Source organism: Vulpes lagopus, chromosome 7 (assembly GCF_018345385.1).
Source record: "Vulpes lagopus strain Blue_001 chromosome 7, ASM1834538v1, whole genome shotgun sequence".
NCBI lineage: Eukaryota > Metazoa > Chordata > Mammalia > Carnivora > Canidae > Vulpes > Vulpes lagopus.
In genome coordinates this window covers 78,276,836-78,303,509 of record NC_054830.1, presented here as the reverse complement: position 1 = coordinate 78,303,509, position 26,674 = coordinate 78,276,836, and the positions used below count along the sequence as shown (strand labels likewise).

The window sequence follows — 26,674 nt, the reverse complement described above, 5'->3', positions numbered from 1 at the left end:
AAAGAAAATAAACTCAGCACTTGAAAATATTTATTTATTCATAAGAGACACACAGAGAGAGGCAGAGACATAGGCGGAGGGAGAAGCAGGCTCCACGCAGAAAGCCCAATGCGGGACTTCATCCTGCATGGGATCGGGACCTGAGCCAAAAGCAGACATTCAACTGCTGAGCCACCCAGGCGTACCCAGACTTAGCACTTTTAAACAAGTTACTGAGGGGCAGGAATCCAGGAATGATTTAGCTGGCTGGTTCTGGCTCCAAGTCTCTCATGGGGTTGTGACCAAGCCATTGGCAGCCCCCTGACGACTTGCCTGCGCTGGTGGATCCACTTCCAAGTGCGCTTATGGGATGTTGACAGCCTGAAAGGACGCCACAGCTTGTCAGAGGTGCGTGTCCCCAAAGCTCATATGGCAGCGTGCTTCCCTGGAGGAGGAGATCAGAGAGAAAAAGCCCAAGACAGACGCCTCAGTCTTCCATGATCTAATCTCGGGTGTGACACGGCACCATCACTCACCATCGCTCACGTGTGCGGGATGGGGCTACGCAAGGTGGGCAGGGTGTGGGTGCCATGAGCCAGGGCTCTTCGGGGGCTCTCTTGGGTAGCATGCTACAGCATTTTTTTTTTCTTAACCAAATTTTCATTCAGACCAAACTAATATCAACCAACATGATTTCACTCCTGTTGCCGTCAGCCGAATCACAGATGGCTTTGAACCCGAATAGAAGTATGAATGAGGGTATCTCCCCGTGAGGGTCTTTGCCTGAAATTTACCACCAATTTGTTATTTATTTTTTGTTTCTCCACCAGATTTCAAGAGGTTTCCATAGATAAGTATGCATGCAGCTCCAGAAGCTGTTAGAGCGAGACAGCGTATTTGTTAGTGTAGGACCAATGATCGGTTAGTTCAACATGGGACCTCTGGTCGCCCCCTATTGTAGACACTAGAGGGCAACATTAGCCTAACCCCTAATCTCTAGAGGTGAGGGGATCCACCCCTCAAATTCCTCTGTTAGCAGAAGAGCACTTGACAACACATCTGGCTCTTTTTTTTTTTTTTAAGATTTTATTATTATTTATTCATGAGAGACAGAGAGAGAGAGAGAGAGAGAAAGAGAGAGGCAGAGACACAGGCAGATGGAGAAGCAGGCTCCGTGCAGGAAGCCAGACCTGGGACTCAATCCTGGGTTTCCAGGATCACGCCCTGGGCCAAAAGCAGCGCTAAACCACTGAGCCACCGGGGCTGCCCCCACACCTGGCTTTTCTGAGCCTTCCTTCAAAGGAATAAACAGCTTTACCTGAGGCAACACCTTCATTAGGCTAAGAAGACCATACTGGGGAGCTTGACAGGAGAAAATGCTCCACATCACTTGCCATCAGGGAAAAATAAATCAAAACCACAATGAGATACCACCTCACACCAGTGAGAATGGGGAAAATTAACAAGACCGGAAACCACAAATGTTGGAGAGGATGCGGAGAAAGGGGAACCCTCCTGCCCTGTTGGTGGAAATGTGAACTGGTGCAGCCACTCTGGAAAACTGTGTGGAGGTTCCTCAAAGAGTTAAAAACAGACCTGCCCTACGACCCAGCAATTACACTGTTGGGAATTTACCCCAAAGATACAGAGGCAGTGAAACAACGGGACACCTGCACCCCGATGTTTCTAGCAGCAATGTCCACAATAGCCCAACTGTGGAAGGAGCCTCGGTGTCCACTGAAAGATGAATGGATAAGGAAGATGTGGTCTATGTATACAATGGAATATTACTCAGCCATTAGACACGACAAATACCCACCACTTGCTTTGACGTGGATGGAACTGGAGGGTATTATGCTGAGTGAAGTAAGTCAATCAGAAAAGGACAAACATTATATGGTCTCATTCATATGGGGAATATGAGAAATAGTGAAAGAGGTTATAAGGGAAAGGAGGGAACTGAGTGGGAAAAATGAGGGAGATAAACCATGAGAGACTCCTAACTCTGGGAAACGAACAAAGGGTTGCGGAAGGGGAGGTGGGTGGGGGAATGGAGTGACTGGGTGACGGGCACTGAGTGGGGCACTTGACGGGATGAGCACTGGGTGTTATACTATATGTTGGCAAATCGAACTGCAATAAAAACAAATTAAAAAAAACAAATTGAGGAGCTTGTCTCTATTTTCTCTAGAGGTCCCAGATAATATTAGATCCTTTAAAAAAAAAAAAAAGACTTTATTTGTTTATTTGAGAGAGACAGAGACAGAGCATAAGTGGGGGGGGGGGTAGAGGGGGAAACAGACTCCCCACCCAGCAGGGAGGCCCACATGGGGCTCAATCCCAGGACCAGGACTTGAGCCAAAGGCAGACACTTAGCCACTGAGCCACCCAGGTGCCCCGATAATATTAGATCTTACCACAGTTGTTTGTGAGAGACCTTGATGGGCCCCCTTTCCATCATTTTATTGTCAGCGGAATGCTTTGTTTTTCCCTGATTTTTGACCCGTCTCTTTCCTTTATGATGGATTTTTTCTGGTTTCACTTAAGTCAGCTGCCTTGTAGCCGTGGGCTGATTAATGCAGGGGCAAGGACAGATTATAAAGTCGCATACCATGCCCCTGGGGCTGACTGTAAAATGGAAGAGGGTCTTTGCAGATGTGAGTAAGCCAAAGATCTTAAAATGGGGAGACTTTTTGGATTATCTAAGTGGACCCTAAAAGCAGTCACAAGGGTCCTTATAAAAGGCAGATCCTTATAAAAGGGGGCACCTGAGCGGCTCAGTCGGTCAAGCTTTCAGCTTAGGTCATGATCCCGGAGTACTGGGATCGAGCTCCCTGTCAGGCTCCCTGCTCTGCAGGAAGTCTGCTTCTCCCTCTCCCTTTCCCCCCCTTCTCTGCTCCTGCTCTGTCTCTGTCTCTCTCTCTCCCTCTGTCTCAAATAAGTAAATAAAATATTTTAAAAAGAGAGAGAGAAATAGGCAGATACTGTGCTGCTCACTTTGAAGATCAAGGAAGAGGCCATGAGCCAAGGAGCCAAAAAAAAAAAAAAAACAGTTTTGAAACTGAAAACGGGGCGCCTGGGTGGCTCAGTGGTTGAGCATCTGCCTTTGGCTTAGGTCATGATCCTGGGGTCCTGGGATCGAGTCCCGCATCGGGCTGCTTGCATGGAGCCTGCTTCTCCTTCTGCCTGTGCCTCTCTCTGCCTCTCTCTCTCTCTCTCTGTCTCTCATGAATAAATAAATAAAATCCTTAAAACAAAATAAAACAAAACAACCCTGAAAATAGCAAGGAGATGGATTCTCCCTTAGAGGGAGAACAGAGGGAGTTTGGCCCTGACACCTTGACTTGGTCAGTGAAACTGATTTCAGACTTCTGACTTCCAGAACTGTAAGGGAATAAACCTGCATTGTTTCAAACCATAAGTTTGTGGCCATTTGTATCAGGGGACAATAGCAAATTAATACACTGTGTCACGTTCATTTGGTACAATCAGGAAGATTTAGAGCAGGAAATAAACACATCTGCTTCCAGAGCTGCTAGAGGTTTCAGGCTCACATATGCCTTTGTTGTTAAGGGGAAAAGAAACTAAATCCCTAGTTCCTCTGAGAAGGTAACGGATGACACTGATTAGCGGTATATTCAGATGAGGCCTGGGGAGTTAGACATGCTGGGTTAGAGTCCACCACTCTTTAGCTGGGCGACTTTGAGCAGATTATACAACACCATCTTCTCAACTCTGCTCACACATTAGAATCACCCAGAACACTTCAAATCATACCCGTGATCAGGCTCCATCCCTGAAGATTGACTCAGGTGGTCTGGGGTGGAACTTGGGCATCGGTGTTTTTATAAACCCCCTGGTGATTCTAACGTGTGGCCAGGCAACACCCCTCTAAATCTGTTCCTCCTTGGAGATAGAAATCAGAGGTCGGTTACCTATATGTGGGTGTGATGAGCCTTGACCAGGCAACATGTGTAAAGTGCCTGGCACAGGATAAGCCCTCAACAAATGTTAAGTAATATTATACTTCAATAATCTGACAGATATCTTTCAGCACCCTCTACCTTATCCACTTCTAAAATTTTCAGGATAAATAGAAAGGTTCAGTAGATCACTAATATGGTGACATTTTCAGGTATACTTAAATCAAACATTTCATTTTTTAAAAGATTGTATTTATTTATTCATGAGAGACACAGAGAGAGGCAGAGACATAGGCAGAGGGAGAAGCAGGCTCCCTGTAGGGAGCCTATGCAGGACTTGATCCCAGGACCCCGGGATCATACCCTGAGCCGAAGGCAGACACTCAACCACTGAACCACCCAGGTGTCCCTAAATCAAGCATTTCAAATTCCAGGGAGACATAAGGCAGGATCTAATCAGACATCTCTCTGGCTTCATGGGATTCCCATGCCACTCAAAGCACAGGCCAAGCACCTGGTTCAGTGTCACCTGCGTGAGTATCTTGCTCCCAGCATGCCTTAAGGTTGTAAGAAATTACCCATTTACGCATACTCAGAAAGGGTAGAGCCTATTTGGCAGGCAGAGGAAGATTTTAAAAATCCTTCAGGTTTTAAAACCAGGAGTTCGGTTTACTATGGACTTGAGGGCTCCCTGAGGGGGTGACCTCGAGTTTTCAAAAATAATTGCTTTTCCTCTACTATGCTCCTCAATGCTCTTCAGCTGGAGGCAGGAATAGTTTCCCAGCTCGAGATCACTTTGGAATGGAGCCCAGGGACTGCAAGCCCCGGGAGCAGGAGTGGAGACAAGAAGCAGGGGCAGACCCCTGTTGGTGGGGCCTGAAGCCTGTACATCTGGAGCAGGAGGGCCCTCTCTGCCAGCCCCCGCTGCTCTGTGAAGCGCAGAATGGTGGCGCTGATTAGAAGACAATGATTAAACAGGCTTGCAAATGTGGTTTGGAGAAGAAACAGCCCCGCTCAGTACAGCAGCTCCTTTGTCCCCGGCAGAGATGGCTTTGGTGGGATGCAGTCTGAGACTCTGGCCCCCTCAACTGGGGGATGATTCGGCGCCCTCATACCCCTCCTCTTTGCTTTTCTTTTTGCTTGAAAACAAGATTGAATTATCTCTTCTTTCCTTCTAGGTGTTGAGAGTCTGGAAGCCCTTTAAATAAACATGCCTATTAAAGGCACTGATCTGTCCCCAGCAGGCAGTAATTACACCTCCAAGGCCACCAGCATAGTGTGGTGGCTTCAGGGTGCAGAGACAGAGACTTGGGGTTCTCCTCCATCATGCCCTGCCCTGACTGCCAGGGTCTCTCTGCCTGGCCTGGGGCAAGTCTCTGTCCCTGCTTGGGATTCAATCTCCTGTCCTGTACAATCAGGGTAACAACACTCCTAGTTCATATTCTTCCTGTCACAGTGATAACCCCTTTGGCTCAAGTCATAAATGACATTGCAGGATTCATTTTCCCAGGTGAAAAGTGCTAGTACTGCCATATGGGTGCTTTCATATGAAATGATCACCAACCAATTTGTAAGCAGCCAGTGTCTGAGCCCCCAAGAGCCTACCTGTATCTACTCTGGCCTCCTAACCACTGCCCTGAGACCCCCCCAAACCTCCTCATGACTCAGCATCCAAAGGAGTCCTGCCTGGCCCAGCAGGCTCTATGTTCCTAGTCCGTGTGGACTTCTGGTGTTCAGGTTTTGAATGGCACACCTAGCTCCTCCATAGGCTCAAGCACCACCTGGTACAGTATTGTCTGCCTGAGGAGCCTCTCCCACCCTTTACACACCAGAGTGGGGTAAGGGACAAACTCACAGCCCTGGGAAGTCACTGCCCAGAAAGGGATCCCTGATCTGTCCACCCACCCTCCTTTGTAGCAGGTCATTTGGTCCAAAAAGTTGGTCCTGGGAGGACAGACCTGGCCAGCTGTCCTCTATATCCTGTGAAGGATTCTCACCAGGCCAGGTGGAGGCCACACGCCCTGGTTCCTGCCCCTGAGTCGCTTTATGCTGCCTCTCCTCTGAACATTCCTAGACACCTCAGCCCAGGAACAGAGCTGGGAGGGATGATGGAGCCACAGAGACCCCTGGAGCTGCCTCAGGGGTCCTCTGGGGGTGGGGAGGTCCAGGGAGCAGCTCCTTTTCACCTGGATTGACACTGACCTTTTTTTTTCTTTAAGATTTTATTTATCTACGAGGGAGGGAGGGAGGGAGGGAGGGAGAGAGAAAGAGAGAGAGAGAGAGAGAGAGAGAGAGAACACAAGTAGGGAGGAGGGTTAGAGGGAGAGGGAGGAGCAGACTCTCCACTGAGCAGGGAGCCCAACCTGGGGCTCAGTCCCAGGACCCTGGGATCATGACCCGAGCCAAAGGCAGACTCTTTTTTTTTTTTTTTTTTTTGTATTTTTTTAAATTGGAATTCAATTTGCCAACATATAGTATAACACCCAGTGCTCATCCTGCCAAGTGCCCCCACTCAATGCCCCTCACCCAGTTACCCCATCCCCCCGCCCACCTCCCCTTTCACTACCCCTTGTTCGTTTCCCAGAGTTAGGTGTCTCTCATAGTTTGTCACCCTCTCTGATATTTTCCACTCATTTTCTCTCCTTTCCCTTATAATCCCTTTCACTATTTTTTATATTCTCTGAATGAATGAAACCATATAATGTTTGTCCTTCTCCGATTGAAGGACACCGATTGAGTGATTTACTTTACTCAGCATAATACCCTCCAGTTCCATCCACGTTGAAGCAAATGGTGGGTATTTGTCGTGTCTAATGGCTGAGGAATATTCCATTGTATACATAGACCACATCTTCTTTATCCATTCATCTTTCGATGGACACCGAGGCTCCTTCCACAGCTTGACTATTGTGGACATTGCTGCTAGAAACATCGGGGTGCAGGTGTCCCGTTGTTTCACTGCCTCTGTATCTTTGGAGTAAATCCCCAGCTGTGCAATTGCTGGGTCATAGGGCAGGTCTATTTTTAACTCTTTGAGGAACCTCCACACAGTTTTCCAGAGTGGCTGCACCAGTTCACATTCCCACCAACAGTGCAAGAGGGTTCCCCTTTCTCCACATCCTCTCCAACATTTGTTGTTTCCTGTCTTGTTAATTTTCCCCCTTCTCACTAGTGTGAGGTGGTATCTCATTGTGGTTTTGATTTGTTTTTCCCTGATGGCAAGTGATGCGGAGCATTTTCTCATGTGCTTGTTGGCCTTGTCTATGTCTTCTCTGGTGAAATTTCTGCCCATTTCATGATTGGACTGTTCGTTTCTTTGCTGTTGAGTTTCATAAGTTCTTTCTAGATCTTGGGTACTAGCCCTTCATCTGATGGGTCACTTGCAAATATCTTCTCCCATTCTGTAGGTTGTCTTTTAGTTTTGTTGACTGTTTCTTTTGCTGTGCAGAAGCTTTTTATCTTGATCAAGTCCCAATAGTTCATTTTTGCTTTTGTGTCCCTTGCCTTCATGGATGTATCTTGCAAGAAGTTGCTGTGGCCAAGTTCCAAAAAGGAGTTGCCTGTGTTCTCCTCTAGGATTTTGATGGATTCTTGTCTCACATTTAGATCTTTCATCCATTTTGAGTTTATCTTTGTGTGTGGTGTAAGAGAGTGGTCTAGTTTCATTCTTCTGCATGTGGATGTCCAATTTCCCCAGCACCATTTATTGAAGAGACTGTCCTTTTTCCAGTGGATAGTCTTTCCTGCTTTGTCGAATATTAGTTGACCATAGAGTTCAGGGCCCATTTCTGGGTTCTCTGTTCTGTTCCATTGATCTTTGTGTCTGTTTTTGTGCCAGTACCACACTGTCTTGATGATCACAGCTTTGTAGTAGGAAAACCTGAAATCCAGCATTGTGATGCCCCCGGCTCTGGTTTTCTTTTTCAATATTCCCTTGGCTATTCAGAGTCTTTTCTGATTTCACACAAATCTTAAGATGATTTGTTCCAACTCTCTGAAGAAAGTCCATGGTATTTTGATAGGGATTGCACTGAACGTGTAAATTGCCCTGGGTAGCATAGACATTTTCACAATGTTAATTCTTCCAATCCATGAACATGGAATATTTTTCCAACTCTTTGTGTCTTCCTCAATTTCTTTCAGAAGTGTTCTGTGGTTTTTAGGGTATAGATCCAAAGGCAGACTCTTAACTGAGTGAGCCACCCAGGCACCCTGACATTGACCTTCTGTGTAAGACTTCATTTGGGTCTGTGGTCTAGCCCAGTCCCCTCACTATATGGACATTTAGGCCCAGAGGGCCCACAGTGAGGCAGGTAGTATGGAACCCAGGCCTCTGGCCCCAAGCCCAGGTCTCTGCCCACTACATCTTGCGTCCTCTCTCATCTGTGGTTCCATCCTCCCCATTGTTGCAGACATAACTGCTCTGTCCTGGGGAAGGAATATTCCATGCCCCATAATTCTTATGAACAGAGGTACAATGGGAAACACCTTTCTTATTCCACCCTACGGCAATTTCCCCAACTTGCATCTGTGGCCTTAACCAGGATGCAGCCTATATGAAAAGGTTGTGTAAACACCACACTAGATACCAGGTGAATAATAAATAAGACTTGCTATGAATGCTAGTCCAAGCCTCCTTCCCTACCATGGACTCCCTGAAGGACCTGGAGAAGTCCTTCCCTGGGCCACAGTCTCCCCATATGTAAAATGGCAACATTGGACCAGAAACTCAAGGGCCCCCTTGCTCCCTGCTCTGTCCCTGATTCTGTAAGGTGAAGCGTAGTATCAGCCATCATGGTAGTCCTCCCAGGTAGGGGCTGCTTCTCCCGGATAACCCACTCAGGCAGGCGTGGCAGGATCTTTGAAACCAGATTCAGAGAGGGGAGGCTCAGCCCAGGTCAGTCACCTCCAGTAGCTTGCCTAGTGCTTAAGACTGTGGCAATCAAAGCCAAGTTTTGCAATTCAGGTGCACCACTAACGAGTGAATCATTTTCACTCTCTGAGCTTCAGTGTCCTTATCTGTCCACCGGAGCTGATAATGCTTGTTTTTGAAGCAGAGTTAGGAGGGTCTGTTGCAGAGCTTCCTGGTTATGCCCCAGTATCTGTCTTCCCATAGAACCACAGAAATGGGATCTCTCCAAATGACCACCAGGATTAAGCCTGCACGTCCCAGCCTCGTTATAATTAGCTGTACCATGTGATGAAGTTCTGGCCAAAAGAATGCAAATGGTGGCAGTTTTGGGGACTTTTCCTAAAAAGCAGAGCCTTTTAAAATGTCCTCATCCTTCCCTCCCTCCCTCCTGCCACCTGAAATGTGGATGTAGTAGCTGCTATTTCAAACCACAAAGGCAATGCTTACTGCTAAGGATGACCAATTGGTGAGTTGGGGGGATGCATATACTTGAGGATCATTTATCGCCTCCCTGCACTGCTTACCTCTGGGCTTATTTTTCTTTTTCTTTTTTCTTTTTTTTTAATATTTTATTTATTTATTTATTTATTCAGAGAGAGAAAGAGGCAGAGACACAGGCAGAGGGAGAAGCAGGCTCCATGCAGGGAGCCCGACGTGGGATTCCATCCCGGGTCTCCAGGATCACATCCTGGGCTGCAGGCAGCGCTAAACCGCTGAGCCACCCGGGCTTCCCCCTGGGCTTATTTTTCTTTTCTTTTTCTTTTTTTTATTATTTTTCTTATTTAGAGAAATCAACTCCCATTTTATACAAGTCACTGCTACTGGCATGTCTCTACTCACCCTAATCCTCACTCACTATCACAGGATCCAATGAAATGAAATGGTTCTCACCTAACCAAGTCACAAGTCCTCCTGTGTCTCCTCGGGATAACATTGAAACTCCTTAGCATGATATGATACTTCAGACCCCTCCTGGTATGTCACCCTCCCCAATCCAGCCTTGGCTCTCTTACTGCACCCCACCTTGCCCATCCCATCCTAAATACCTGCGAGCAGGAACTACTCACAGCTCCCCACGCCACCCAGGCCACCCCTCGTTTCTGGTCTTTTGCACCTATAACTCAGCTTTCCAGAAATGCCATCTCTCCCCTGGCCCTCTTCAGCTTTCAATATTCAGATCAAGTATTACCTCCTCCAGGAAGTCTCCCAAGACCTTCCCAGGCTTTATCGTGTTCTATTTCTTGTTTCTTTTTGCTCTCTTGGCACCCTGGGGCTTTCTCACAGAGACACTGTGTAAGAGAAATGCACCAGTTTCCACATCTGTGTGCCTCCCAATCTGCCTCAAAGGCCTGAGGACGGGGATAGTGCCTGGTTCATCTCTGCACTGCCAGGGTCTCTGCACCAGGGTCATCCCTAATAGATGCTGAGTGAAGAGAGGAAAGATGGAAGCAGATGCTTATTAGTGTGGAAACAGTCTTGGAAGCAGGAGGAGAAAGGCAAGGGTATCCTGAGCAGTGGCTCGTCCCCACTCCCCTGCTCTGGTCCGGTGTTCCTGGAGCTAGGAAGCCCTTCCTTGCACATTCATTGGCAAATCTGCCCCAAGTGTCACTAACGGCAGGGCAGCATCTCAGGCCAGCAAGTGTGTAAAAATACCCTTGGCGTCTGCCAACATTTTGTACTTCAGTCATTGCCTCATTACAGCCTAGAACCAGCGGTGATAACAGGATGGGAAAGTCAACTGACGGTTTTACAACTAGCACATGTGTGGGGCCGAAGTTTGTGGTCCAAGGACTCTGCTAACAATTTATCAGCCAAACCATAACCTCCTGGGCCCTGATCCTCCAATGGCCCTTCTGTGCATCTCATAGCTTGTAGCCCCTCCTTTGACAGTGGGGAGGACTGGGGCTGGGAGAAGGAAGCTACCCAAGGTCACACACACCCATCCCCTTGCCCCTGGTGCCACCCTGGCCCTGTTCTGTGATTGCTGTCCAATAATTAACTGTGCGTTTAGATAAAGACATAGACCCCTCAGGCCCACCCATGAGGGGCACGAAGGGACAGATCCATTGCAGAGCCTTTGATCCAGGAGGACAGATTCTAATGATCTGGTGACATAATCCTATCACGTTTTTTGACTTTTTATTATGAACCAGTTTAAGTATACACAGAAATAAATATAATGACCTCTCTGTGCCCATCAGCAGCCAGCTTAAGTAGTTCTTGACACCTGCTGTTTTGGGTAGTATAACTTGGAATCATCTCTACCCCCTAGGAATCTAGAAGAGACACACACTACAACCAGAATAATCTTTAAATTGCAAACTGGATCCTTTCAACTTGCCTCCTTCTTCCTCAAAACTCTAGTGGAATTCTGTGCCGTAGGAAGGAAGGCAAAGCAGAGCTCCATCCACCCCAGACAGCCCATCTCTGCACTTCTTTGAAGTGAGAGGAAAAGTTTGCTTCTCTCTTAAGCCACTTTTATTTTGGGTTGTCTCTAATTTCAGGAGTCCACAAAAAGCTACATACTGGAGTCAGTAGAGGAGCTAAAAAACAAAATCAAGAGCAGCTCTGGTGGCCCAGCAGTTTAGCACCACCTTCAGCCCAGGGCATGATCCTGGAGACCTGGGATTGAGTCCCACTTCCGGCTCCCTGCATGGAGCCTGCTTCTCCCTCTGCCTGTGTCTCTGCCTCTCTCTCTCTCTCTGTGTCTCTCATGAATAAATAAATAAAATCTTTAAAAAAACCCAAATGACAATGAGGAAAATTAGACAACCTTGTACAACACCAAAGGATTCTGACTGGGGATCAGAAGTGTTGCTCAGGCATTGATGCTGTAAAGAGCTGTCCAGGTGATGCTACTACCATGTAGTCACAGTTGAGAACCACTGTTTAATGATCTGTGTCTGAACTATTTCTTTTTTTTTTTTTTTAAGATTTTATTTATTTGGGATCCCTGGGTGACTCAGTGGTTCAGCACCTGCCTTTGGCCCAGGGCGTGATCCTGGAGTCTCGGAATCAAGTCCCACATCGGGCTTCTGGCATGGAGCCTGCTTCTCCCTCTGCCTGTGTCTCGGCCTCTCTCTCTCTCTCTCTCTATGTCTATCATGAATAAATAAATAAAATCGTTAAAAAACAGATTTTATTTATTTATTCATGAAAGACACACAGAGAGAGGCAGAGACACAGGCAGAGGGAGAAGCAGGCTCCCTGCGGGGAACCGATGCAGGACTCGATCCCAGGATCCCGGGATCATGACCTGAGGCAAAGGCAGACGCTCAACTACTGAGCCACCCAGGTGCCCCTGTGTCTGAACTAGTTCTAACTGACACAGACTTCAGCTGAAAAGTAATCTCCCGAGAGGTCCCAGGTGGGAGGAACTCAGGGTCCCTCCTCTGTTCTTCCACAGAGCTTGGAGCTACTCTCTACCAGAGGTGTATGGTAGTTTATGCCAGCAGTGTGGTCGGGTCAAGCGCAGAGGAACTCCAGGATAGAACCACATTAGGTTTATCCCCGGGGCCTGGCCCAGGGGTCAGAGATCTTACTTGGGCCTCCAGAAGAGTCTGGCCCCTTCCCCACACCTCCAGCCTCTTCCAGAGCTATTTGCCCCTTCACCTCTCTTGTCTGTCTTCTCCCAGTTCCTTGAATGCACTTGACCTCTCTCCCATCTCAAGGCCTATGCTATGCCTATGCCTGTCCCTGTTACCTGCAACTTTCACCTGCTTCTTCATTACCCCTTGCTCGTCCTTCACACTCTACCCTTGCTGTATGAGGCCTGGTCTTGGCACTAGGAGCACTGGCATCCCTGAGTAACTTGTTAGAAATGCAGAATAGAAGGCATTTATAGTTAACAGGGATTAATGAGCTCCCCAGGATATGGACTATGCTATGACGGGCAGTTCTGACTCAAAAATATGATTGGGGTGGAGGCAGAAGAAGGTCCCTTTTCAGAACAGAGGAATGCTGGGTGAGCAAAAGAAACAACGTCCGCTGTAATTGTGGCATCTGTACAGTGGAAGGCTGTTGACCACTAGGCCTGCTCCAGCTAGACCAGAGCCCATGAACTCGAATGACTACAAGGGCTATAAATGAGTGAGCCAATGTATTTGTTTTCCATTTGTTAGCTATTATAAATTATCACAAACTTAATGGCTTAAAACAATACTAGCTTATCTTACAGTTCTGTGGGCTCTGAAATGTGTGTCACTGGACTAAAATGGAGGTGTTGGCAGAGCTGTGTTCCTTCTGGAGACACTGTGGGAAAATTGTTCCCTTGCCTTTTCCAGCTGCTTGCGTGCTTTGGCTCACGGCTGCATGACTCCACCCTCTGCCTCTATCACATCTCCTCTGATGCTAATATCCCCATCCCTCTTCGATAAGGATCCTTGTGACTCCATTGCACCCACCCCTCTCATCCGGTATAATCTCCCTACCTCATGATCCTTAACGACAGATGCCCTGCGCTGCCCCACATTCTACTTCCATGTCCCTGTGATTTGTGTGTTTGTGCGAGAGCCGGGATTTAGCTTGAACTCTGGCCACACACCTCCTGTGGGTCCTTGGGCAAGTCCCTCTCCCTTTTTGGCTCACAGTTTACTCAACTATAACCTGAGGTGCAGAGGGAGGGTAGGAGGAAGGAAGGCAGGCAGGTGGAAGGGAAATGGAATTAGTGGTCAGTACTCAGGGCTGGTTGTTTGGTTTGACAACATTCAGACTTTGGTCGTGTTCACACAATGTAAACTTCACAGAGTATAGAGGTTCACTCAGGAGAAAAGGACAGGGAGGCAAAGGGTTTATTCTCGTTTGCTTTTACATCCACTTTTATTTTTAAATTTTCATTCCCTGCAGCTCCCTCACTATCTTGACCCAGTTTCCATCTCCAGTTCAAAGGCAGAGAGCAGGGGCACCTGTCGGGCTCGTGGAGAATAAATGCCCCGTGCAGCTTGCATGTCTTTTTGTTCGGAATCTGTCTCATCTGTTCATTGTCTCAGAGCCAGGAATCTTCTCTAGTAACTTCCTAGACATATAAGGCCCCAAAATGCTGAAGGATAGAAATAGCTTCTCTTCTCCCACCAGGCCAGTGTAAACACATCCCTGGGTGACATTCCTTGCTGACAATGACCTGGCTGTGGCTTGTGTTATCTCACTATTTCCCCTCCAATCCTTTTAGTCCAAACACTCACAGTGGCTCCAGGCCCAACATCCGTTATAGAGGCCTGGATCTTTTTTTGCCAATTAGGAAGCTGAATCGAAAACATTCCTGAACAATAGTCAACTCTCCGCAAAAATAATTTATGCCTTTTACCCTGAACCACGGCACATGTGTCCTTGTCTCTAAACTATAAATGTCAAGCATTGTGGAAGGTTTTTGCTTTTTAACTTTTTGGATGCTTTTACAAATGCCTTTCAATGGGACAACTTTGGTGAGTTCTGATGACAGCCACAGCTTATGAAATGTCAAGGGTGGGCATGCTGAATGGACTCTATAGATAGAGACAAAGCATTCACTGGATTAGTGCCTTTCTGAAAACCATCCATGGTAGTCACAGAATCCCCAAAGAGCAGATAGGTCGGTCCTCCCCAAATATAGTTGTATACCAAGAGCATATGGAGAACTTAAAAAAAAAAAATCCTGGGTCTCAACCAACACCTAAAAATTTAAAATCTCTGAAGGTAAGACCTAGAGAGATTGTGAGGTTGGGTTTTTTTTGGTTTTAGGATTTTTTGGGGGGATACTTTTTAGGCAATTCTGATGCACATCTAAGTCTGGAAGAGACCTGTCTTCTTCAGTCCTTATTTAGTGCTCCCTTGTATAGGGTTTTGCCAAATGGTTGTCAATCTCCTCTTGTATTCCTCCAGTGATGGGGGGTGGGGGGTTGCGGTTCACTGCCTTTATTTTTTTTTTTTCTTTTTGGTTCCCTGCCTTTCAAAGCAGCCCCTCCTATCCTTCCTTAGCTGGCTCTACTTTGTCAAGAAGTTCTTTTTTAAAAAAGATTTTATTTATTATTTATTAATGAGAGACACAGACAGAGAAGCAGAGACAGACACAGACTGAGGGAGAAGCAGGTTCCCTGCAAGGAGCCTGATGTGGGACTTGATCCCAGGACCCCGGGATCACAACCTGAGCCGAAGGCAGATGCTCAACCACCCAGGCGCCCGGCAGGAAGTTCTTCCTCTGCTCCCTGTAACTGCCCCTCACTCCACAGATGCCTGTTTTTGTCCTTTGGAGATCTGGAGGGTGCAAACTTGTCCCGTGGGTTCTAAGGAATGGACACACCAGTTCTTTCTCGGCTGTTCTTCGCAGGACACAGCCTTCAACCTCTCCCTATGGGGCCACTTCCTGTCTGCCACTGGCCTCTCACCTGCCACAGCTTTCTTAGCAGCATGAAAAGTGATACTTCTCTTGTTGTGGACTCACTGCTTCTGTCAATGAGGCTGTTAATAATTGACTGAATTATTATTAAGTCAGTCCATCATGGAGTGCCAAGTGCCCAAGGGGTACAGGGTTGGCCATGTGCTGTGGGGGAGGCGGAAGGGCTCTGCAAGGGACTACACCATTGCTGGGGGAGCCGGAGGAAGCCATGAACATAGCCGTGGCAAGACGCGGGATGGGCTGCTTTGAGCAAAGAACTACATTTTGCGTCCAAGGATGTAAACATGCTAAGGGTGACATGGTAACAAAAGATTCCAAAGAGATGTAGCTTAAGGAAACAATAATGTGAGTCAGTCAGGTTCAAGCAGGAAAACAGGAATACTCAATATGTGCAGAAGCAGGGATTTGAAACTACTGATTCAGGTGATGACCGAATTGCTGGAAGGGCTGGAGGGAGAGCCAGACCTCCAGGACAGAGTCCCAGCACCAGATGGATGTGGCCCACCAGTGTCATTACTGTGTGAGGCCACCTCTGGAGCTGGTTAGCTGCAGGCACAGCCCTGCAGCCATGATTCAAAGAGCAGGTGATCCGAGTCTAGGGGTGGCACCCACAGCTGCCACCCTGTATCCAGGAAGCTGGAGAAGGGACCAGGAAGGCTAATGCAGAAAATCCTCAAACCTGCCATCATGTCAGCGATGCCCTCAAAGGGGCGGGACAGTACCCTCCCCCTTCCACATTTGGCAGGGGTGTCGCTAAATCAGAAGCACCTAGTTATTAGCACAGGACTCTAGCTGCAAACAAGGGTGGGAACACAGCTCTTAGGTTCCCACCACCCTCTCCAACCAGAGGGAAGGCGCAGTGGAGGCCGAGTGAGTCAGAGATGTGCATTCAGGCTTTATGGCAACAAGATGGCCACAAGCTAAGTGTCCATGGACTGTCTACCCTATCACAGAATTCTGTGCCACTTGGGAGAGGCCAGTGTTGCCTTTTAGTTAACATGACATGAGAAAAGGTTCACAATAAGTCATAATAAGTAAAAAGACAGGAAGAACGATAGAAAGAAAGCAAAGGAAAAAAAGCAGGCAGCAGAATAGAGGTCACCATATAATTTCTTTTGTATTAAATGAATTTTTGAAAAAAAAATACAGTTAAAAATACCTGCAAGATAAATGGCACCTTTTGGGTGAAAGGATTGAAGCTGTTTTTTCCCCCAGAGGTCAAAAATGTAATTTCATAATGATGTAAGGTCAATACGTAAGTCTTAATGATCATAAACATATTATGTACCTAATACATGAAGCAAGGAATGACGGAATGCAAAGAAGTAGCTCTGCACAATCCTTACGCATTTTAACAGTCTTCTCAGAAATTGACAGAAAAACTGTCAATGGAAGGTATTCCTTAAAATTCTTGCAATCAAAAAAAAAAAAAATTCTTGCAATCTTTTCCGTCTTTTCCAAGTTTTCTAGGTTGTGCATATATTCTTTTTGTCCCAGGCCCCAGAAAATGCATTTTTAAAAAGCACACAAAGAACATCTCAGAGGTACGGGGCAGGGCAGGGGGTAGAGCGGCGGGGTGGGGGGGGGAACGAGAGGGGGCGGCACCGAGGGGTCCCCAGGGGCTGTAGAAGCACACGCCCGGCTGCAGCCTACCTGTGGCGGCGAGGGTCTGCCCCGGGGTCTCTCCGCTCCCCCGCGAGCGCCTGGGGGCCGCAGCCCGCGCGGGGAGTCTCCGCGGGTGGGGGGAGCCGGGAGCGAGGAGGGGGGCCCTGCCCCCACCGCCAGCGGGAGGAGCGGCCTCGGCCGGGTCGGCGGCTGAGCCCAGCGCGGAGGCGGCCCGGGCGAGCAGCGAGCAGCGGCGGAGCGGAGCGCACCGGAGTGGAGCGCACGGGGGCTGACCAGCCGGCGGCCGCAGGTACCCAGCGCCCTCCCCTCGGGCCCCACGCCGCGCCCCGCCCCGCCCGCCCTGGAGGGGGGACCCCCAGGGACCCCAAGGCGTGCACTGTGGGACCCCCTGGACGCTAACACCCCTGCGCCTGCACCCGGGTCGCCGGGTGGTTGCTGTGGGGCTCGCAGGACGCAGATCCCAGCAAACCTTCCCCCCTTAGCTCAACCTCAGGGCTCCCGCGCATCCAGCCCAATCTGGCCTAGAGCCGCATCCACCCCACTCTTGCTGGAGGCCAAGGCACCCTCCCCGCAGAAAGGGTGTAACCTTGCTAACAGCCAGTGTTACTGCAGGTCACTTATTAATTCACCTCATTGGAGGAGCCGCTCTTGCCGTTGGTGCCACTCGTACAGGGTGGTCCAGAGCTCTGGTGCTTGGCGCGGTGGGCACTAGTGCTGGGAACCGGAAGAAATCGCCCACAGTCAGGAGGAAACAAAACTAGGACTGTGGGAATCCAGGCTGAGGCTCCTGTTCTTACTTGCTGTGTGTTCTCGGTGAGTCCCTGACCTCTCTCTCTGATCCCAGTCTTCTTCCAGAATGGGGGTCATGATCCTCTGCCCAGATCACTCCAGGGTTTACTGGGAGTCTCCTGGACTTAGGTGCTAAGAAAATGGCCTGCAGACTGTCAAGCGAGGTATGCTGCGAGCAGTGATCTTCCAAATGCAAGTGAAGGCTCCAACCATGGACCCCATTTAAGCCCCTAGAAGAGGAACAGCCTTTGCTTTTAGCATGAAAGATTTGCCAACCTTGGTCTATGACTGTGTCTCTGTTTAGCCCCTCCACCCCCACCTCCCCATGGATTGGTTACCTCCACTTAACCTCCCTTGGGTCCCCTCCCGGCCTCAGACCCAGATTCAGACAAAGCTGCTTCTGTCCCAGCATGGGACAGAGCACTGAGCAGAATGGAACTTGCATGCACCCTTGACAGGTCTGCTGGCTCAACTATCCTTCAAGGGAGGGCTTTCTTGGGGCAGCACTGCTCTGTATGAAGCTGAGGCACCTGGCTGGGCTTTGCTTTCCAGGATGCCCCGTGGCAGAGGGTTGGGGTGGAGAAGCCAGGTGCAATTCCTCTTGGCTGCTGGATGGGTCAAGACTCAAGTGAGACAGAGAAGGTGGAGGGGTTGATATGGCTGAAGAGTAACTGTTTCAATGAATCTAGGAATTTCATACACCTATGTATGAAATTCATACATGAATTTGTATTCATACATATGTATGAAATGCATTTCATTGAATACATTTTATATACTGTTTAAATGTTATAGCTGTTGTTTTTAATAAAGTCTGCATGTTTCAGAGTTTTAGGCAAGAATAAACAGGCCCTTCTTTCCAGCAGCTCTGAGACTTGCTACCCTCCTGAGAAGCTGAGACCTGTGCCCCGGAGGGCCAGGCTAGGCTGGTTCCTGAGGGTGCTGCTGGCTCTGATGTGTTGGGGTCGAGGGCTGGCAAGCTTTTTAAGTGCACAGCCCCATTCAGTGTAGCCCCATGAGGCCTTTCACATAAGAGGAAACTGAGGCACGGGGGTGAAGTGAAGCAAGCCCTTGTCTCAGAGAACAAGTCTGTCTCTCAACCCCTTTGGTTTCTTCCCCATTGTTAGGTCAAACTATGAACAGTGTTTGTGGAAATTTTGATGCGTATCACTGAGCAACTAGCTGTGGAGCAGCTGCTCTGTGGCAGGCATACTTTGAGGCATCAGGGACACAGCAGTGAATGAACCAGGAAAAAAAATGCCTGACCTCTCAGAGTTGATGTTTTACTGGGGTGAGGCAGACAATAAACACATAAGTACACATAAGTGTGTAAATATACTATTTGGTGTCACAGGTGGGGAGAGATAAAGCATGGGGGAGACAGGGCGCTGACGGTGAGTAGGGTGGCAGTTTTATAAATTTTGTAAAGGGCAATCAGGGAAGGCCTTGCTGAGCAGGTGACATTTGATCCAAGACCCAGAAGAGGTGAGAGAGTGAGCTGGAGGATAGATGGGACATGAGGGCGTTGGACCAGAGGTTCCATAGGGCCTTTATACCCTTGACAATCCATTTTTTTAGAGGTGGCACCTTTACGCTGGCATCTTAGAACGTCCGGGCTGGTGGGCCTTTGTGTGACCACCTGGCCATCTCTCACCTGTTCCCTCTGCTTCCTCCTGTCCCCCTGCAGAGTCAAGAGCATGCTGCGCTTCCTGGCGCCCCGGTTGCTTTGCCTCCGTGGCAGGACCGCCCCCTACTCTTCCGCAGCAGCCCTTCCAAGCCCCATCCTGAACCCGGACATCCGCTACAACCAGCTGTTCATCAACAATGAGTGGCAAGACGCAGCCAGCAAGAAGACCTTCCCGACAGTCAACCCCACCACAGGAGAGGTCATTGGCCATGTGGCTGAAGGGGACCGGGCTGACGTGGACCGGGCAGTGAAAGCAGCCCGCGAGGCCTTCCGCCTGGGGTCTCCGTGGCGCCGGATGGATGCCTCAGAGCGGGGCCGCCTGCTGAACCGCCTGGCCGACCTCGTGGAGCGGGATCGCGTCTACCTGGCCTCACTGGAGACTTTGGACAACGGGAAGCCTTTCCAGGAGTCTTACGCCTTGGACCTGGATGAGGTCATCAAGGTGTACCGGTACTTTGCTGGCTGGGCCGACAAGTGGCACGGCAAGACCATCCCCATGGATGGCGAGCACTTCTGCTTCACCCGGCATGAGCCGGTTGGTGTCTGTGGCCAGATAATCCCCTGGAACTTCCCCTTGGTCATGCAGGGCTGGAAGCTCGCCCCAGCGCTCGCCACTGGCAACACCGTGGTCATGAAAGTGGCGGAGCAGACCCCCCTTTCCGCCCTGTACCTGGCCTCCCTCATCAAAGAGGCGGGCTTTCCCCCGGGGGTGGTCAACATCGTCACCGGCTACGGCCCCACGGCAGGTGCAGCCATCGCCCGGCACATGGATATCGACAAAGTTGCCTTCACCGGCTCTACGGAGGTGGGCCACCTGATCCAGAAGGCGGCCGGCGACTCCAACCTGAAGAGGGTCACCCTGGAGCTGGGCGGGAAGAGCCCCAGCGTCGTGTTGGCCGACGCTGACATGGAGCACGCCGTGGCGCAGTGCCACGAAGCCCTGTTCTTCAACATGGGCCAGTGCTGCTGTGCCGGCTCCCGGACCTTCGTCCAAGAATCCATCTATGATGAATTTCTGGAGCGAACCGTGGAGAAGGCTAAGCAGAGAAGAGTCGGGAACCCCTTTGAGCTGGACACCCAGCAGGGGCCCCAGGTGGACAAGGAGCAGTTTGAACGAATCCTGAACTACATCTCGCTCGGCCAGAAGGAGGGGGCCAGACTGCTGTGCGGCGGGGAGCGTTTTGGGGATCGCGGTTTTTTCATCAAGCCCACAGTCTTTGGTGATGTGCAGGATGACATGAAGATCGCCAGAGAGGAGATCTTTGGGCCCGTGCAGCCCTTATTTAAATTCAAGAAGATAGAGGAGGTGATCGAGAGGGCCAACAACACCAGGTACGGCTTGGCTGCTGCCGTGTTCACCCAGGACCTGGACAAGGCCATGTACTTCACGCAGGCGCTCCAGGCTGGCACGGTGTGGGTAAACACCTACAACATTATCACCTGCCACACGCCCTTCGGAGGGTTTAAGGAATCTGGCAATGGGCGGGAACTGGGGGAGGATGGGCTTAAGGCTTACACGGAGGTGAAGACAGTTACCATCAAGATTCCGCAAAAGAACTCGTAAGAGAAGCTACCACAGGGACCCCCCCTCCAGTCCACAGGTTCCATAATCACCTAGACCATGGTTGCCAAATAGTTTTTTTAGCCTCAGTCCCCACTTTATTTGTTCCATATGAACTCTAATAGGGAAGCACAACAAATAAAACAATTAAAATGAGAATTGCTCTTGGTAAAGCAGGGCCGGGGGCCAGACCTGGAGTCCTATCTAATAGCGCCTCAGCCCCAGCCACCTTGGTGGCCCGGAGTTATTTCCATGAAATCTTGGGAGTGTCTGGAAAATAGATGTAAAACTACTGATCTGGGCAGTGGCTTTTAGTTCTTGCTTCTGATCCGAGGACTTCCCAATGGATTAACCTAATGGCTTAGTAGATGGACTCAGTTCAGACATAGGATTTGAAAGCATTAGGAGTGTCAAACTAAGTGGGTGCCAAATCTTGGCCCCATTTTTCAATGACTTAACCTAAAAAATCAAGAATGCTTTTCCTTTAAGTACCAGTTGCTGGCTATTTTGCTTGCTTACCCTTCATTTTGCTGCTGATTTTCTTTAATTTGAGGGACAAGTGAGCAAAGAATGCATTTATATAAACCATTCCTTTAAAATAAATAACCCAAGTGTCCATCAGCTAGTGAGTGGATAAATGAAATGTTTCCATGGAATATTCCTTGTGCCATTCAGCCATAAAAAAAGGAATGATGTACTGACATTCATTATAGTATGGATGAACCTTGAAACCATTAGGCGGAATGAAAGAAGCCAGACATACATACAAGGCCACATATTGTATGATTCCATTTACATGAAATGTCCAGGATAGGCAAATCCAGAGACAAAAAAGTATATGAGTGATTGCCAGGTGTTGCGGGAGGAGGGAATGGGGAGTAATTGCTAATGGGTATAGGATTTCTTTTTGGGAAGTTTCGAAGGGTTCTGAAAATGGATAGTAGTGATGGTCACACAACTTTGTGAATATACTAAAAAGTACTGAATTGCACGGTGATTCACATAAAAGGATGATTTTTATGATATGTGAATTAATTTCAATTAAAAATCAAATAAAAGATATTCATACGTTGTTTGCCAATCTAGTCCATTGGGTGCCAATATTCTCTTCTAACTGAAAATTTTAGAGTTGAGGTAACAGAAGGGACACAAGTAGTCATGTAGTCAACCCCAGCCAGGTGCAAAAGTTCCCTCCCCAATATTTCTAGTTGCATTTTTGTTTTCCCTTGGCTGGGTGACAAAGTGCAGTCTGAAAGCCCACAGAGAAAAGTCCTGGTTCCTGCCTAGAACAAGTCCATTTGGGTCCCCATTTTAGGGTTCCACACTCTCCCCCAGCCCCTAACCAGGCACACCACCCCTCAAGCAGAGCCCTGCATCACAGCCATTCTGACATGCTAGGGGTTTCCAGAATTTTATTTATTTTTATTTTTTAAAGATTTGAGAGAGAGAGAGAGAGAGAGGGAGAGCATGCATGAGTACTTGTGCATGTGAGGGAGGGGTGGAGGTGGGCAGAGGGAGAGAGAGAAGTAGTCTCCCTCTGGAGCACAGAGCCTGACACCTGCTGATCCCAGGACCCTGAGATCACGACCTGAGCCGAAATCAAGAGTTGGATGCTCAGCTGACTGAGGCACCCAGGAGCCCTGGTTTCCAGATTTTTAAACTTCAGAGTTGAGTGTATTTGTTGTTAGTCTTCCAACTTCATTCCCTATCAGAAGGGAGTGAATCCAAGCCAGCCAGACCACGGTCCACAACAATGTCGATCCTCTCTCTCCTTGTCTTCCATCTTTCTAGACCAGGTTGCTCATTACACTTCTTGGTTCACTCAAGTAGACCCAGTCATGGGAATGCGCAGCCCTGGTCATCCCTTTAATGTCCTGTTACCTCACTGAGGCATCGGGATGACTTTGTTCTGTGTCTTTAGGAGTGGGCCCGACCCTGCTTCCTGTGAACTCGGGGTCTGTTCAGGTCCCTAGTCTCCCTTTCCTAGGGCCTCCTTTCTGCACCATTTGTCTAAGCCTGGGGTGACCCTGACTGTCCCCCAAAGCGCACCTTTTATCTTTTTCTCTGGAGGCTGTTGGCACATTTACATAGTGAGCAACAGCCTGGGAAGGCGGGAGGAAGAAGGAAACAGGGGTTTCCCAAACTAACAAGCAACATCGTCATCTGCTTCTTGGTACTTCCAAGCCAAGAGGAACTGTTAGAGAGTGTCCCAATGTGTGGGGGTTCCTTCTAGGTCCTTCACTTCATCCCTGAAATTCTGAGCTTGACTAGTCAGGTCAGATTCCTAGTCAGCTGAGCCCCAAGGCCCCTCTGTCCTCCTTCGTTGCTGTCACTGCAGGAGGTGTGAGCAGGAGGTTGAACCAGGTCTCATTAAGTACACAATTGCACCTGGTCATAGATGCGACTCTGGGCCAGCACCCATTCCACAAGCTTACACCAAGCGCTTACTCTGTCAACACGATCTCTACCAGTTTTCTTTACGTGCCACCGAAGCCTCACAATCCCATAAAGGAGGCCGTGGGGTGACCCTCTTTTTAGATGAGGAAGTGGAAGCTGAGGGGTTTAGCATGAGGCTCATTTGGACTCAGGTTCTTCTGTGCATACACTAGGGCCCAGAAAGGGGGCCAAACTGACAGAGCATCTAATCACACCTCAGGAAGTCTCAGGAGCCCAGAGCAGTTCAGCAGCTGCTGAACAAGTGCAAACACCCTACTTCTCTGCTGGATCCACCAGGGCTTCTCTAGATCAGATCCCAGATCCCAGATCCTGGGCCTTTTGAGAGCTCTAGTTTGGGTTGGTTCTATTCTGGGTGTGAGGCTGACCTCTGGTGGCCACTCTGTTAGTCAATTTGCTCAGGTTAGTCATTGATTAAAAAAAAAAAAAAAAAAAAAGGCTCAGGTGCCAGTTCTGGGCAGATTGTGGGGAAAGAGAAAAAGAGAATTGAATGAAACAGTCCCTGCCCTGCAGGAGCTCACAGCCTGGCAGAGAGGCCATTCTCAGAAGAGGAGAAAAGTCTGTGATAAGTAGAAGCACAGAGACCATGAGGTCACAGAAAGAAAGGAATAATGTGAAGCCCACACTATATTTATAAGGCACCTCCAATATCTATGATCTCATGTAGTGCTTCTAACCACCTTCAAGGTACTTGTTATTGACATTCCACTTGCTAAGTAAATGTGGAGGCCCAGAGGTGTTCAGCCAGTGAGTGGAGCCAGGGTTCCAGCTCAGGGCTCCTGACTCTCTCCTGCACCCAGCTCAGCCCAAGGGACAGGCCCAGAGGGAGGGACGTGGGATCTGCTGGAGGAGAAGGAGGTAAGCAAGCAGAGAGAGAGGAAGTGTGTGTGTGTGTGGGGGGGGGGTGTAGGAATGGTGTGAGGAAAACAGAAACCTGGGAGGAGGCAGATGCTGCATTGTAAAGGGGCTGGAGGCCCTGCAAGGAAGTCACAAGCTGTCCAGTAATGGGAAGCCAGGAGGGCTTCCCAAGGAAAGTGATAAGATTGTATTTTGGTTTTTAAAGCTAGTTATGCTTCAGTGGGAGGATGGGTTGAGGGGTCGACCTGGAGCTGGTTGCTACTGCCAATGCCAAAGTGATGCTGACCTGAGCCTGGTGTGAGGATGGGCAGTAGATCCTCCAGCCCAGAGGTGAGCTATTCCAGGTGCTGGGACACGGCAGGGAGCAAAACATGAGTCCTGTGCACTCTCCCTGATGGGGAACACTGACCACAAGTAAGATAAGTGAAACATTTAGTCCATCGGGTAGATAAGGTTCTTGTGGAGAAAAGTCCTACTGGGAAGGAGAATAGGGAACATGAGTGAGGGGGGTGGGGTGGGGAAGGAACTGTAGTTTTCAATAAAGTGCTCAGAGATGGTTTTACTGAAGAGATGACAAAGAACTGAAGAGGTATGGAAGTGGCAGGTGCAAAGGGCCTGAGACTGGAGCACATCTGGAGATTCTGGGAACACAAAGCCAAGGAGCCAGAGTGGAGTAAGCAAGGGCTAGAGATGGAGGTAGAGAGGTAGAGGGTCTGGGGTAGGGGCACATGGAGCTTTGAAGGTCACTGTGCCAATTGGGGCCTTTACTCTGAATGATGAAGGAGCCATCGGAGGGTTGTGAACAGAGCAGTGACATGATCTGACACATTTTAAAAGGATCACTGGAGCTGCCTTGTTGACAGCAAATTGCAGGGAGGACAACATAGCTCCATTCTGATGAGAGTGCATGGAGAATGAGAATTCCATAAAGGATGCCAAGGAGAAGCAGCTGAGAAGCCAAGAAGGAAGACCTGAGAGACCGAAGTCAAGAAGCCTAGGAAGGCAGGAGTTTGCAAAAGGCGGGAGCCATAGGCAGAGTCAAGTGGTTCCGAGAAGTCAGGTAAGAGGACTCGGAAGCGTCCCCTGGCTGAAGCCATGGGTCCCTGGAGACTTGGAAAGGGTAGTTCATGTGGAAGGGTAGGGACAGAAGCCAGACCACTGTAGGTTGAGAGCACCACTAAATCCCCCTAAGCCCCAAAGGTCTGTACATTGATCCCAGAGTTGGAAGACCTTGGAAGGAAAGCAAGAAGGCACATTATGAGGGCCTCGGAGAAGCTCTGGTCTTCCCACTCACTTAAGCAGAGGGTGGACCGAGTAACCAGTGCTAGACCACAGGGCTCTGCGGTGCCTGAGTGTGGCCTGGATACAGGTCTCCTGGCCCCCAGCCATGTACTCTTCCCACGGGTCCCAGTGTGACACGAGTGCCGCAACAAACAAGCCCCCAAGTCGAGGGGGTCAAAGCAACAACTGTTTATTTCTTGCTTAATCTTGGTTAGGCAATTAACCAATGGTCAACCAGGGTTAATGATTAATGATGGCCAATTGGTTAATCTCTTACACTAATCTAGTGCAGGTGCCTAGTTAATTGGCCCTTGTCTTCCACATGGAGATTCAGAAGCACAGGTTCCTTGCAGCTGGTGGCTCCCCTGTCAACAATGGTTCTTAACCATTTTTATGTCCTATATTCCTTTGGGAAGCTAATGAAAGCTACTAGAAAAAACTGCACCTATGCCCATCCACACAAAATTTTGCACACTTTCAAGGGGCTCATAGACCCCATGAAACCATCTAGGGGGTCCACAGACCCAAGTGAAAACCTTTGTGTGGGGCCTCAGAGGCCTCCCTGTCAGGTGGTAATGGGGACGAAAGTGTGAAAGAGGCCCACCTACTTTTTTTTTTAATTTTAGTTTTTTTGAGAAAGAGAGAATGTGTGAGCAAAGAGGGAGAGAGAGACTCTCAAGTGGACTCCCCATGGAGGGCAGGGCCTGTCTTGGGGCTCAAGCTCATGACCCTGAGATCATGGCCTGAGCCCAAATCAAGGGTTGGATGTTTAACTGAGCCACCGAGATGCCCCCCACTTACTTTTTAAAGCCCTGGCTTCCATTCAGTCCACTGGCCAAAATGACCTGACCCAACTGAGGTGCCAGGGGAGGCAGGGAGCTGTAGTTACAGGGACCCGCTGGCACCGTGGAGAGGGCCACGACGTGCAGCGGGCAGCTCGCCCTGACACATCGCGCTATCAGGCGGGTCTGCACTAGGATTACGGTGTTCCTCACGTACGTAGTTTTAGACTTTAGTCCTTTCATGGACCATTCGCTCACTCCCTTCCAGCCTCGCTCCTGCTCTTCCTTCCTCCTTACTTCTTTGCCCTCTGAAGTCAGCCCGATTTCTGAGAGCCCTGCTGAAGGCCTGGCTCCCCCGGGATGCTTTCTCTGGCTGTTTTAATCTGCCATCTCTGGCCCCTTGGGGCTTATAATGCCCACCTTTCATTTAGTGTCGTTCTGTGATGGCTCTT

The 26,674-nt window shown here is 49.2% G+C and overlaps 2 protein-coding genes across 3 annotated transcripts; one reads left to right on the top strand and one right to left on the bottom strand.

Moving 5' to 3' along the window:
- Window positions 1-68: 68 nt before the first annotated feature.
- LOC121495190 (myosin heavy chain IB-like) lies at window positions 69-17,316 on the bottom strand. Its single transcript, XM_041762456.1, has 3 exons — window positions 17,280-17,316; window positions 16,838-17,150; window positions 69-424 (listed from the first exon to the last, which is right to left on the bottom strand). The coding sequence occupies exons 1-3, from the start codon at window positions 17,314-17,316 to the stop codon at window positions 382-384; spliced, it is 393 nt and encodes a 130-aa protein (XP_041618390.1). The 3' UTR covers window positions 69-381.
- Window positions 16,930-21,928, top strand: ALDH1B1 (aldehyde dehydrogenase 1 family member B1). 2 transcript variants are annotated; one of them, XM_041763053.1, is made up of 3 exons: window positions 16,932-17,099; window positions 17,423-17,623; window positions 19,287-21,928. In XM_041763053.1, the coding sequence occupies exon 3, from the start codon at window positions 19,297-19,299 to the stop codon at window positions 20,848-20,850; it is 1,554 nt and encodes a 517-aa protein (XP_041618987.1). In that variant the 5' UTR covers window positions 16,932-17,099; window positions 17,423-17,623; window positions 19,287-19,296; the 3' UTR covers window positions 20,851-21,928. The 2 variants fall into 2 exon arrangements, with proteins under 2 accessions (XP_041618989.1, XP_041618987.1); XM_041763055.1 differs by lacking the exon at window positions 17,423-17,623 and having other exon boundaries at window positions 16,930-17,099.
- The last annotated feature ends 4,746 nt before the right edge of the window (window positions 21,929-26,674 follow it).

Excerpts from the sequence above, each read along its gene's own strand:
- LOC121495190 (XM_041762456.1), bottom strand. The coding sequence starts at position 17,316 with ATGCGCGGGAGCCCTGAGGTTGAGCTAAGGGGGGAAG. Across the intron at positions 17,151-17,279 it reads GGTTGAGCTAAGGGGGGAAG|GGCGGGCGGGGCGGGGCGCG; the intron begins GTTTGCTGGGAT and ends TCCCCCCTCCAG. Across the intron at positions 425-16,837 it reads GCAGACCCTCGCCGCCACAG|GGAAGCACGCTGCCATATGA; the intron begins GTAGGCTGCAGC and ends CTCCTCCTCCAG.
- ALDH1B1 (XM_041763055.1), top strand. The coding sequence starts at position 19,297 with ATGCTGCGCTTCCTGGCGCCCCGGTTGCTTTGCCTCCGTGGCAGGACC.